The 14,364-nt window shown below is 44.9% G+C and overlaps 1 protein-coding gene across 1 annotated transcript; it reads left to right on the forward strand.

Moving 5' to 3' along the window:
- Positions 1–388: 388 nt before the first annotated feature.
- Positions 389–13,484, forward strand: Ppie (peptidylprolyl isomerase E). Its single transcript, XM_027399180.2, has 10 exons — positions 389–489; positions 1,394–1,492; positions 3,302–3,345; positions 3,976–4,002; positions 4,873–4,954; positions 5,570–5,670; positions 6,776–6,899; positions 9,832–10,017; positions 12,844–12,986; positions 13,137–13,484. The coding sequence occupies exons 1-10, from the start codon at positions 459–461 to the stop codon at positions 13,203–13,205; spliced, it is 906 nt and encodes a 301-aa protein (XP_027254981.1). The 5' UTR covers positions 389–458; the 3' UTR covers positions 13,206–13,484.
- The last annotated feature ends 880 nt before the right edge of the window (positions 13,485–14,364 follow it).

Consider the following 14,364-nt stretch of genomic DNA (forward strand, 5'->3'; position numbering starts at 1 on the left):
GTCTCTTCCCCTTGTAACATGAAAGCAGCCAGAGAATAAAGAAACGAATGGTGCTCTACCTAATAAAACTTCGTGATACTGAAATTTTAATTTCATAGATTTTTTCCATCGGTTATGAAATACTGTCTTGCTCTTCCCCGCCCCTTCAAAATGTAAAAACCATTGTTAGCTTCCGAATTGGCCAAATTGGCTGGGCAGGCCGGTCGGTAGTGTGTTGGTGGAGGGGCATAACTGCCGATAATTCCCCGTTAATCGAACCAAGGTTTGTTTCCTCCACACCGCCAGCACCGGGAGCATCCGAACCTCACTCCCCCGTGGGTACCGGACTCCAGCGGAAGACGGGAAGGGGCGGAGCCTGCGGTGGCGGCGCACAAGAGACCCGCCAGGACCTAAGGGGAGGGGCCACGGCAAGGGGGCGTACCGAGCGACGGCTTCCGGCGGAAACGGGAGTGAGCAAGATGGCTACCACCAAGCGTGTGCTGTACGTGGGTGAGCAGGCTTGGGAGCTAGGCGGAGTCTGGGGGATGTGAGGAAGGCGGCGAGCAGTCCGGCTCTGTGGAGGGCTTGCTGGGCTGAGAGTGTGAGCCGAGATGGGAAGAACCATTCCGGCGACCTTGCTAGTCCACTAAGCGCACAGGAACCCCGACCAGTGACAGGAGTTATGGGCTTCCAAATCCTCCCGCCCATTCTTTTTATTTAGTGCGGAAATGTCTGGGTCTCTGCCCTAAAGGAAGGAGTTACCAGACTAGTCAGGAGAAAGTGGGAATTAGCCTAAACACCACAGTTTGATAAGCGCTGTAGTAGGGGCGAACGATGACGACAGGGACTTGGGTGCGTGCAAACTTTCTCTTGCCGGGAACGCAGAAGTTGAGCAGGAGTTAGGCAAAAGTGTTAGCTGCACGGGAGCCGAAGCCCGAAGGTGTAAAATAGCCTGATGCCTGGGGGCGGGTAGGTTATTATTTTTTTTTTCGAGAAACCCAGGGGAACTTGAGTGGGAGCTAGTAAGGCTCAGGTGATAACCTGTGTACGCTGCTATTTAAGGAGCTCTCAGGTCTTCTTGAGGACCGTGACGTGTAAGACTTTGAAGTCTAAGAGAACCGATGGGTTTGTTTCCGTTTTCACAAAATATTCCTACTGGTTTTGGGAGGGGGTTTGACGCAGGGAATGGAGGCCCCCTGGTGACTTGTGAAGCTGTTGTGGAACCTTGGAGATAGATTCAGATCTGTTTGAAAAAAGGTTGGAGAAAGGAACATAGCGTGGGTGGGCAATAGAAAGAGAGGTGTTTGTGTAGATGAAGGACTGGATGGAACGATCCCTCTGTCCTGGCTTGCCCATGGGCTGCAGAGATTTTTGAGTGCGCACAGGGGTGCAGAATGTCCTTGGCTATTTGCAGGTGGGCTGGCAGAAGAGGTGGACGACAAGGTTCTTCATGCTGCTTTTATCCCTTTTGGAGACATCACAGATATTCAGATTCCTCTGGATTATGAAACAGGTGGGTCCTTTGGGTGTCTCTAATATTCATTACCCTCCTATAGGAAAAGAATTTTAAAAGATTAAAGTCACATGGGCAGTGGTGGCACATGTCTTTAATTCCAGCACTCAGGAGGCAGAGGCAGGTGGATCTCTGTGAGTTCCAGGACAGCTAGGGTTACACAGAAAAACATCATCTTGAAAAACCACCTAAACAAACAAGCAAGCAAACAAACAAAAAAAGTCACATTCCAACTCTAAATTTGCATTCTTAGACTGAAGTTATAGCACAGTAGAGCTCTTGTCCAACATGTGAGGCCATGGTTCAGTTCCTTGAGCGCACACACACACACACACACACACACACACACACACACACACGGGGGGGGGGTAGCATTAAATTCTCTGAGTCTGAGTCTAGGGAATCTTTTGCCGGTAGTTGCTGGGCATGGTAGCACATGCCTGTAATCCCAGCATTTCAGAGGCAGGAGGATAGAGTTTAAGGTCAGTCTAGGCTTCATAGTGAGACACTGTCTGCAAAAATACATGCAAAGAAAAAGTTCTGTTTACTTTTTGGGGGTTATGGGTGGAAGATTGAGATAGGGTTTCTCTGTGTAGCTCTAGCTGTCCTGGAACTCACTCTGTAGACCAGGCTGGCCTTGAACTCACAGATCTGCCTGCCTCTGCCTCATGAGTACTAGGTTTATAGACTGCACCATCACCACTGGCTGACTTTCTATTGGACTGTGTAACTAAGTTGACTTTATTGTGTGTGGGCTTTCCACTTAGATCAGAATTTGTGTGGGGGTAAAGGCTGAGTATCCTTACCAGATTTTAGGATTTATGTGTAGTTGTTGATAAAACTGTATATTTGGTTGGTGGCTTTTTCCTGTTTTAGTTTTGTTTTGTTTCTGCTTCAAAACAGTCTCACTGTTTTGTCCAGGCTGGCCTCTTTAATTGGTAATCATTCTGCCTTAGTTTCCCAAGTAGTTGACATTACAGCTATATACTCTGGCATCTACATTGAAATTGTATATTTGGATAAATAGTTGATAAGGCTAAATAACTTATCTTGCTAGTTGCACTGCATGAAAGGTTAAGGTTTATGTTTGACTTTCATAGATGAATAGAATGCCTTTTAAAATATTTTCCCCCTTTATTTCTGTGTGGTACAGCAGGCAGAGGACAGTCCATAGGAATTGGTTCTTCTACCATGTGGATCCTGGGATTGAACTCAGGTTATCAGACTTGATGGCAAGCTCCTTTACCCACTGAGCCATCTCACCAGCCCTCGGTGCTCATTGTAAAGATTTCAGAGCCAGGCTGTAGTGACACACGCCTTTAATCTCAGCACTCAGGAGGCAGAGGCAGGTAGATCTCTTAAGAGTTCAAAGCCAGCCTGGTCTACAAAGTGAGTTCCAGGACAGCAAAGGCTACACAGAGAAACCCTGTCTCAAGAAAAACAAAAAACAAAACAAACAAAAATCAGTTCAGGGCTGGAGGGATGGCTCAGTGATAAGAACACTGGCTGTTCTTCCAGAGGACCCAGATTCAAGATTAAATTTCCAGCACTCATATTGTGGCTCCCAATCATCTGTAACTCCAGTCCAAGGGGGGATCCAGTCAGGTACTTTATCCATAGAAATGTTTATTATTGCTTTAAATATTCCTTAATAGGGATTAAAGAATGAGATTCTGTCTTTCTAAATAGTGAATGGGTAGGATTTCTGGTGTCTGGACATGGCATGTGACCGATTTCTTTGCAACTGTTCTCTTTTCTTCCATTGCCTCACATGGTAATTACTTATATTGTGCTTTTTCCTTTTTGCAGAAAAGCACCGAGGATTTGCTTTTGTTGAATTTGAGTTGGCAGAGGTGAGACTTCTGTACTGCCATTGGTTAGTCTTTGGTTGTTATAGAGCAGTGGTTCTCAACTGTGGTTGTGACCCCTTTGGGGATGCATATCAGATGTTTATATTATGATTCATATCAGTAGCAAAATTATAATTATGAAGTATCAACGAAATAATTTTATGGTTGGGGGTCACCACAACATGAGGAACTGTATTAAGGGTGCATCGTTAGGGAGGTTGAGAACCACTGCCGTGGAGGAAGCTATTTCCCATTTACTTAAGTTTTGAGTCTTAGGCTGATGCTTTTGGAAGTGCTGTTTGAAGGAAAGCCTCTTATCAGACTGTGATCTGTTGGTAACAGCTCAGACTGACTGTCAGACCCTGTCATGCTCTGCAAAGCTCTTACAGCTCTGTTCATAGAACGTTCTTGCCTGGCTATGCTGGTGTTTATCTCTTGTGCCTTCAGCTAGAAGCAGATTATGCCACTACAAGCTCGAAAATTGCCCAAGAAGTGTTGTTAGTTTCACACACAAACTAGGCAGGAAGTACAGAGATGACTTTTTCCAGTTTATTTTGCTGCCTGTTGTGCATTTAGACATGCAAGAAACATTCAGATACAAGCCTAAACTTACACCTTGCATTTCCTTGGCAGGATGCTGCAGCAGCTATCGACAACATGGTATGGCTGGGATCCCTCATTCTAACTGAAGTTGCCTTTGCTGCTACAGGGGTCCTTGTTCAAATACTGGTGGTGTTCTGAATCTCTGAAGTGTCACGATTGGGTGGGGAGGTAAAAGTTGCCATCAAATAAAGCTATTCACTGTGAACTGATTGCTGGTAAAATTAGTTCGTGCTCGGACACCTCTCCACTTAGCAGTGTACTTCCTGCTCATCCTTCTTGGCTGGTCTCTCACTTGCAACCCCACATGATGGTGAATGGTGAACCCAGTGCCAACTGATTGCTCACTGAAACTGCATATTTGCAAAAAGGGAAGGGTTTCATAAAATGTTAGACTAGTTAACAATTGAGAAGAAAAATTCAGTAAGAGTAACTGAAGGCTGTGCTACTGATGCAGACGACTAGAACAGCCTGGAAAAGTCCTTGAAAATGATGACACTCTTAAGATTTGTGGCTGGCCTAAGACACTTACGTGTCATTTCATGTCAGATATGAAGTGCAAAGTTATCGTATCCTGTTGCTAGAATTTTCTGAAAAAAATCTTTAAAACTAATCATCTCAGCCAGGCGGTGGCAGAGGCAGGCAGATCTCTGTAAGTTTGAGGTCAGTCTGGTCTACAGAGTGAGTTCCAGGGCAGCCAGGGCTGTTAAACAGAAACCCTGTCTCAAAAAACAAAGCCGTTTGCAGCGGCTCCAGGGGTAAAGTTTCCTGTAATTTCCTTCTTTGGTACTGTCTGTGATGAGGGCATAGCTTTTGTTGCCAAGGGATCTGGATTTAAAAAAGAGACGGATCAGATCTCAGAAGTACATGAAAAGCTGCTGGAGATTTTTAATCTGACAGTTTAAGCAACTGGATTTACAATCATTTCAGAATGAATCTGAACTCTTTGGACGGACAATTCGTGTCAATTTGGCCAAACCAATGAGAATTAAAGAGGGCTCTTCCAGACCAGGTGAGTGGGGCGCCTCATGGAGTACTTGCCAGGTCCTATGGCTTGGCCTCCTTTATGTGTATTCTCAGTGCTGCTTCTGGTTTAACAGAAGTGGAGGGGACAAGAGGGTGGTTCACATTGGCCAAGGGAATGAGCTACCTGTATCGACGAACAGCCACAAAGCCAAAGTAATTGTTCCTCTTGAGAACCCTGCCTGGTCTGTTTTTTCTTTCTGGTTTTTTGAGACAGACTTTGGAGGCTGTCCTAGAACTAGCTGTTGTAGACCAGGCTGGTCTGGAACTCACAGAGATCCGCCTGCCTCTGCCTTCCAAGTTCTGGGAATAAAGGCGTGTGCCACCACCCCCCAGCCCCTGCCTGGTCTCTTATCACCCAGTTTTCTTGGTACTCCATTCCTGGGAAAGGCCTGAAGCCAGCATAGCCTGTCTTTGCCTTTGGCACAGCTTTTTCCCTTAGTTCTGCTAAGTGCTGGACCTCCGGGGAGTCCTAGTGGGAGCATGGTCTTGAACAGTTTCAAAGGGAACTTCTGGCCAAGAAGACCACAGAGATGACCAAAGCATCTGCCTGGCAGGTAAGGGACAGTCTGATTTCTTCATGTGTGTGTCTTTTTCCTTCTAGTTTGGTCAGATGATGACTGGTTGAAGAAGTTTTCTGGGAAGACTCTAGAAGAGAATAAAGAAGAAGAAGGGCCCGAACCTCCCAAAGCAGAAACCCAAGAGGTGAGAGGGAAGGTGGTGCCTCTCCCAGAATACAGACTTTGCTTTCCATCGTTATGGGCACTTGCAGATGCATGTATTTACAAAAGTGCAGAGTGAGTGAGGATCGTATCTGTGCTCCTCCACACCAGTCAGGCAGCCCCCCTGTGTTGAGGTCCTTGGTGCCTTGCTCTGTCCTATTCTTGGCTGCATATAGAAGTGATAGGGCAGGTAGTGTACTTCCCTTCCCTAGTATGTGGTTTCTGGGTTTGCCTAAGATAGTTCTGGCTCTCAGCACACTCACTTCCTCTGTGTACCCTGTGAGGTTGACATTCTTCTATGCTTTGTTCATGGCACATGGCTTTTCTGTCCTTTTTCAGCTGAAACAGTACCAGTCACTCTTGGCTTCTGCAGACCTCTTGTGTAAGGATAACTCTTTCTGCCAGGCCGCCCGAACTGCCCCCCCCACATGGGTGCCCAAAATAACACACAGAGACTTATATTAGGTACAATGCTGCTGGCCAATGACTAGTATTTCTTACTTGCTAGCTCAGTCTTAGTTATCAACCATAACTACTAATCTATATATTTTTTAAGAACTTATCTTATTGGACACCAGCGGCAGGCATCTTCTCTTGCCAGGATCACATGGTGGCTCCACAGAGAAGAGAGGAGGAGGAAGAGAGTAATTTCCTGCTTGTTCCTGCTTATATTCTGAGTTGCCTGCTATGTCACTTCCTTCCTGTATCACAAGACTTCTCTTTACTACATTTCCCAGAATCCACCTTGACTTCTAGTCCCACCTGTCTTGCTTCCCTATTGGCCAACAGTGTTTTATTTATCAACCAATAAGACAAACATACACACAGAAGGACCTCCTCCATCACTCCAAAGATTACTTGTGCATCTACTTAGGAGCACTAGCATTTATATTTTTCTTGTTCTTTTTTCCCTTTTTTTTGAGACAGGGTTTCTTCATGTAGCCTTGACAACCCTGGAATGCCTGCTCTGTAGATCAGGCTGGCCTAGAACTCACAGAGATCCACCTGCCTCCACTAGGATTAATGGTGTGCATCACCATTGCCCAGCCACTAGCATTTCTGACTAGTATTTTTTTTCCTGCACCTAGGGAGAGCCCACTACAAAAAAAGCACGGTCAAATCCTCAGGTGTACATGGACATCAAGATTGGGAACAAGCCAGCTGGCCGCATCCAAATGCTCCTACGATCTGATGTTGTACCCATGACAGCAGGTAATCAGATTCTCTATGGTCAGATTGGCAGAAAACTGGTTGCTGAGCAGTCTTCCCAAGGTTCTCACTGCCTCTGCTCTTATTCCCCTGGCGTTGTTTCTAACGTAAATAAATGAATTTGTGGCATCTGAGGTCTTGGGATCTAGAAACAGATCAGAGCTGACATTGAAGCTTCATAATGCTGTTTTACTATTTTTTAATAATAGAGAGGTTTTTTTAAAATAACACAAGTAATATATTATTGCAAATACATTGCGAATAATATATTCATTGTTTAAAAGAAAGTATCACACACACATATTCTAACAATATTACATCCAGCTCTATGCCCTAGAAGTAACTGGTACCAATTTCTAGTTTATTAAAATATTGACTTATTTTTTAATATAAGTTTTACTATATATACATATAACTTAAGTTATCACAAAAGTTGGTTTGTAAAATCATTAGTTGCTTTATAATAATAGGGAGCTAGTTTCATTTCTTAGCTAATTATTTTGGTTTTGACTTCCACATTAGAAGATAATAGATATATATTTACCCCTCCCTTTTGTGTGTGTGTGTGTGTGTGTGTGTGTGTGTGTGTGTGTGTGTGTGTGTGTGTGTGTGTTTTCAGTTTAAGCCTTTCTTTTGATTTACTGCCCCTGAAAAGGAATTAGCTGTTTCCCCCTTCCACACCTCCTTATCTGTCTTGGTAGTTACTATAAGTTTGGTTAGGCAGCTCACAGATACCTGTCACCCTAGCTCCAAGGAATCTGATGCCTCTTCTTGCACCCACTTTCACATGTACATACTAGCATACAGACACATTACATGAACAGGATTTTTAAAAAAGAAATCTCAGAAAAAATTAGCGTTGCCGGGTGTGGTGGCATACCCCTTTATTCCCAGCATTTGGGAGGCAGATCTCTTGAGTTCCAGGCCAGCCTGGACTACATAGAAGGGTTCCAGACTAGCCAGAGCTACATAGTGAGACCTTGTATCAAAAACAAATTATTGTGTATGTGCATGTGTGTGACACATATGGAGGTTAGAAGACAACCTTTAAGAGTTCCAGGAAAGACATGAACAAATGTCTACTCAACAAAGAAAAAAAAATACCATAAAGTTCAGCTTGGTGAGCCAGTGACTTTATGGTTCTTACAGGAGTATGAGTAAGTAGTTACTTACAGGAACAGAAATTGACCCAAAGTAAGCTGCATTACCAAAGGCTCATAGTGGCTTGTAAAAGCTAGGAACCTGGTGCTAACTGTACAGCTTCCAGCCGATTGACAGATTAGAGAGTGGTTTTCCAGGCTACTCTGGTGGTTTGAGACTACAGGGAGCTCCATTTGTCTGACAGTGTCTCTCAGCAGTTCTTCCTGCTTAGGGAAGAAAGGATCCCATTGAATGTGGTCAGTTTCAGGGACTTCCTGAATTGACAAGGAGCTTGAAGGATAAACATCCTGAGTTTTTTTGGAACACCCTAAGTCTTAACAAGCTTTCCTCCAGCCTGGGAAGCTTTATCTTGGAGGAAAGTACCACTTAACAGTCAATTCTGTCCTTTCACTTTCACCTGGATTCTGTGGTTCAAACTTGGGTCTCTAGGCTTGCACAGTAAGTGCCTGCCTTTACTTACTGAGCTGTCCGACTGGCCCTGGTTTTTTCTTTTTTTCTCTCCTTTTTTTTTTTTTTTTTTTTTTTTTTAAAAAAATCACTTTCAGGGCTGGAGAGATGGCTCAGGGGTTAAGAGCACTGCCTGTTCTTCCAGAGGTCCTGAGTTCAATTCCCAGCAACCATACGGTGGCTCACAACCATCTATAATGTAGTCTGGTGCCCTCTTCTGGCCTACAGGGATACATACATACATACATAATAAATAAACAAATCTCAAAAAAAAAATTACTTCATGAGACTGGAGAGGTGGCTCAGCAGTTACAAACACTGGCTGCTCTTCCTAAGGTCATGAGTTCAATTCCTAGCACCCACCTGGCTCAAGGCCATCTATGATGGGATCTGATGCCCTCTTCTGGCATGCAGGTATATATGCAGATAGAGCACCGTGTGCATAAAATAAATCTTAAAAAAAAAAAAAATCAATCAGGCTGGAAAGATAGCTCGGTGGTTAAGAGCACTGTCTGCTCTTCCAGAGGACCCAGATTCAATTGCCAGCACCTACATGACAGCTCACAACTATCCATAACTCCTCCTACTCCAGGGTATCTGACACCGTCACACAGACATACATGCAGGCAAAATGCCAATGTACATAAAATACAAATAAATTATTGAAAAAAATCATTTCTTTATCTATTTAGTATGGTTTGGGGATACAGCAGAGGTAGAATGCACATATTCTGTCCTATTTAATCGGAGTGGCATGTGTTATGCAGTAGTTCAGTATTGTAAAGGCTTATAAGCAACATAAGATGAGAATACAGTTAGCCCTCTCCATCCGTGGGATCCACATCTGTGAATTTAGTGAACCACAGCAGAAATACGTGATGGGCCAGTGAGATGGCTCAGCAGGTTAAAGTGTCTGCTACCAAGTCTGGTAACCTGAGTTCAAGCCCTATAAGTTGTCCTCAGACCTATACACACATGTACAATAGATATACAATAAATGAATGCAATAAAGAATTTTAAATATATTTGAGGGGAACATTGCATTTCTACTAAGCATGCTTGTATTGCCCCCTTTATATATCCTAGATAATGTAGATAACAACCATTTATGGAGCGTTTATATTGTATTGTGTATCATAGATAATGTAGAGTCCTGGGAACCTTCCACATGTGGATACTCAGGAGCAGCTGTGCAAAAGTAAATGAGTAAAACATGTTTTATTTCCCCCACTTTCATAACCCCTCATCTTTCTGGGTAGGTACCTTAATTTTTGTCAGGAATCTAGGTTGTTGTCAACCTCAGCACCTTTTCCTTTCTCAACATCAGAGAATTTCCGTTGCCTGTGCACCCACGAAAAGGGTTTTGGCTTCAAGGGAAGCAGCTTCCACCGCATCATCCCCCAGTTCATGTGCCAGGGCGGTGATTTCACAAACCACAACGGCACAGGGGGCAAGTCCATTTATGGAAAGAAGTTCGATGATGAAAACTTCATTCTCAAACACACAGGACCAGGTAAGTGCTATGTCTGGTGTGGTGGGTAAGGTAGGGCCAGGGCAGACTGTGGCTGTCAGGACGGGCTGCAGTTGGCCAGCCCACATGCTGGGATGAGCTGCTTTCCTCCCATCTTGTTCTCTTCACATCCCACCTTCATGCCACAAGTTGCTATTCTTTGCTAGCCTAGAGTTTGTGGTTATCATTGCAAACTTCCTTGTGCTCTCAACCTCTCTGCACCCCCGTACGCACACCTTCAGTCCCATGCCTGTTTTTCTTCCTGACACCTCCTGCTTACATGCTCTGACTTCCCTCCTGTTATAGAGGCCATCCCTCCTCATGAGGGAGTCTGTCCCTCTGCCCTACTTAGGAAGTTGGCATCTTCTGCTGGCTCCCTTTGACCTATATAATGTGTTTCTCTTGCTTAGCCAGTTTGGTCTATCAGTGTCCAGGCATGCAATCTCAATCTTTTAAAAAAAAATTACCTTTGGACTCTTGTTCCTCTCACCATCTGTCATCTTGACTCTAGTCTACTTTTCAGCAAGATTTAGGAAAAAATGTGTAGACTCACTGCCTTTTTGTTCTAAGTCCTGTTATCTAGACTTAGCCCCAGCTGGCCCCTCAGACCTTTCTTGTTATAGATGCCAACCATCGCCAGCTTTAGGCCTTGCTGTATTCTGCCCCCAGCGGCATCTTGTATTGTCAGCCCTGTGCTCCTGTTTCTTGCTTGCTCTGGTGGCCGGCTCCTCCATCTTACAGTTGCTTTGCCTGCTTCACTACCTTTTCGTCTTAGTGCTTCCTCCTTTCTTGATTCCTCAACATGGCGGTGGCTCAGGGATCAGTTGATTTCTCCATAGAAACGTGTTCACTGTGCCTTGTGTTCTTCCTCCAACCTTGTGCTGAGCTGAAGTACAGGGACAATAAGTTCTTTCTGTCTACATTATTTTAAGAGTAAGAGTGCTTTAGTAGGTGCGATTACACCAGAAGACACAAGAGTTATTCCGCTGTGTGCCACACTCAGATGCAGCAGTTAAAAATAGAGAGATGTGCCTGCTTCCAGTTCAAACACTACAGACAATATTGCTGGTGCTGACTCTATTTTGTGAAATGATGACTGAGATTCCATTGATTTATATTGTAGTTGTAATTCCTGGATTGTTTCTTTGTTTTGATCTTGATTTTTTTTTTTTTTGTTTTGTTTTTGAGATAGGGTGTCACACTGTGTAGCCCTGGCTCACCTGGAACTTGTCATATAGACCAGGTTGGCCTGCTTCAGACTTCCAAGTCTGGGGATTAAAGGCATATACCACTATACCTGGTTTGATTTTTGTTTTTTGAGACAGGGTCTTAGTGTGTGGCTCAAGGTAGCACTGAACTCTGGATCCTCCTGAGCGCTAGGTATAGGCATGTGCTACCACATCTAGCTCGTCACTGGGAAAGCCCTTAAAACTTGGGGTTTGTGTAATGTAATATATGTAGTTCTTAAGGGACTGGAGAGATGGCTCAGTGGTTAAGAGCACTTGCTGTTCTTGCAGAGGACCCTTAGACTTCACAGATTGAAATCATTCTTCCCTCCAACTCCCTTCTTGTCTCCTGTTTTAGTAGATGTGCCTGGCCAAAATTAGGGCTCAAGGGCTGGAGAGATGGCTTGGTGGTTAAGAGCACTGGTTACTTTTCCAGAGGACCCAGGTTCTACTGCCAGCACCCACTTGGTGGCTTACAACTGTCTGTAACTCCGGTCTCAGGGTAGCCTCTTATGGCCTCCTCTGGCACCAGGCACACATGTGAGCCATAGATAAACATGCAGGCAAAAACCCATACACATAAGCATAATTAAATTCAAAACAACAACAACAACAACAAAAACAAACAGAATGGTAGTGGTGCATGCCTTTAATCCCAGCACTCAGGAGGCAGAGGCAGGTGGATCTCTGAGAGTTCAAGGCCAGCCTTGTCTACAAAGCTACATAGAGAAACCTTGTTTTGAAAAATTGAAAAAAAGAAAAAGAAAGAAAGAAATGGTGGTGTACACCTTTTGCTGGGTGGAGGTGGCATATACCTTTAATCCCAGCACTGAGAGGCAGAGGTAGGCATATCTCTGTGAGTTTAAGGTCATCCTGGTCTACAGAGAGAGTTCCAGAACAGGTTCCAAAGCTACAGAGAAACCCCATCTTGAAACCATGCCCCCCCCCATAAAAGAAAAAAAGAATTAGGAATCCACCTCCCCTGTCACCCTGTCTCCAGCTCCTTTCCTGGCCCAGCATCTCCCCCTCCTCCATGTGACTGCCTTAAGCTTCTCTTCCCAGCACAGATGACCCTGCCTCTTAGTTGTCATAACACAATAACCTTTAAAATATGTGTATGTGTTTATCGTTTGTGTGTATTGTGCATGTGTTTGAGTGCTGGTTATGTGCATTATAGTTTGTGCGTGGAGATGAGAGGACAACTTTCAGGAGACCTTCCCTTTTACTATAGGTTCTGGAGATGAAATTCAGATTGTCAGGCTTCTTCAGCAAGCACTTCTATCTACAGAACCATTTCCCAGACCCGTACAATTCCATTTTAAACGAATGTTTTGCTTGTTGGTGTTCCAGGACTTAATGGGTCTGGTTACAGAGTAAACAGCAAGTCATTGTTCTAAATGAAAAGACAAATGAACAAAACATGAACAAATTTGAAACAACCCATGCATTCTTTCTCTGTGGGGAGGAAGACAGGGTGCAGCACCTTGGGGTCCCTGTCCTGGAGCCCGAGCCAGTGCACAGAAGCACTGCCAACAGTCAGCATGGGTGTGCACTTTGGGCTGGGAGCATTATGGAGGGAGCTGAGGAGTTTATTTTCTCCCAGGCCTTCTCTCCATGGCCAATTCTGGCCCAAACACCAATGGCTCCCAGTTCTTCCTGACCTGTGACAAGACAGATTGGCTGGATGGCAAGCATGTGGTATTTGGGGAGATCACCGAAGGCCTGGATGTCCTACGGCAGATTGAGGTGGGTGGTTGCAAATAGCTTTCTACCTGGACCTTGGGTGGGTACCTCAGTGGGAGACCTGTAGGGGTTCCCTATCTGGGAGAGGGTGACCCCTGAGCAGCTAGCTCTCAACCCCGTGCTTCTCCTGATTTCTCTGTTCTGTTCACAAAGGCTCAGGGCAGCAAGGATGGGAAGCCCAAGCAGAAGGTGATCATCGCTGACTGTGGAGAGTACATGTGATGCTTCGCTCGGCTCCCACCTCTGTAAGACAAGAACGGAGCTACCTGGCCTCTAGGGACCTGGTGCCGAGTGCGTCCTGTGAAGCAGTTGTGTGTCACCCAAGCCCTTCTACGGGTCAACTTCCTTAGTTGCCCCTCTGCAATGCCCAGGCTCTTACTCTAGATGTGGCTGGGCCTTAAAGCCAGCATAGGCTATGTGCTGCCACAGCCTGTCCTGGGGTCTTTAGCCACTGGGTGGCTTCTTTGCTAAAATAAACTGTTTTTTGTACTGTTGCCTCCAGCAAGTTCCTGCGAGTTATCCATTAGCGATCACATCCACGGCTAAACTGTCCCCTGGATGGGATGGCAAGTTTGTGAAGGTGTAATACCTTCCCATGCCTTCTGTTCCTTCCTGGGGCTAATTTCCTTACATGCCAGGTAGTGTATCTTTATGCCAGATGTCACTGTCAGATCCTGTCAGGACAGCAGGAATCAGAGCTACCTGTCCCTCTTGCCTGTGTCTGGAATTCATGCTGGTGTCGACCTCAGTAGCTCCAGTGTCTAACATTCACAGTAAGTTCTCAGGTTTTTAAATGGTATATTATGACTCAGAGAGGCAACTCTGCCAGGGACTGGGCTTCTTGTCAGGAGACAGAAGGTTGGCATGCTACCTGGGTTTTGGGCAGCCCACTGCTGATTTCTGTGAATGAGGTTGTATTGAGACACAGCCATATCCATTTATATTGGAATACTGCCTGTGGCTGCTTTCTCATTACAGCGGCAGAAGCAAATAGTTGGTGACTGACCATGTTATTTGTGTATTCTCGGGGTGTGTGTGTCTGGGGGGGTGTATATACATATATATGTGTATATGTGCGTGTGTACATATGTACTGACTGGGGAATTGGCTCATGTTTATGAGGAATAACAGGCCATGTGTACACAGCAGGCAACAGACTGGAGACACATGAGAAAACCAATGCTGAAACTTCGAGTCTTTGGGTAGCCTGAATGTCGAATTCCTCGATGACTTTATTCCTCTCAGGGCTCTAGCTTGATTCAGTGAGGCCCACCTACCTTCTGCCTTCACTGAATTAAATACTAATCTATCTAAAACATTACGCACAAGAACATCTAGAATTGGCCCCAGCAGATTGACCCTATCTTCTTTATTTAGAGGT

Source organism: Cricetulus griseus, chromosome 2, assembly GCF_003668045.3.
Source record: "Cricetulus griseus strain 17A/GY chromosome 2, alternate assembly CriGri-PICRH-1.0, whole genome shotgun sequence".
Classification (NCBI taxonomy): domain Eukaryota; kingdom Metazoa; phylum Chordata; class Mammalia; order Rodentia; family Cricetidae; genus Cricetulus; species Cricetulus griseus.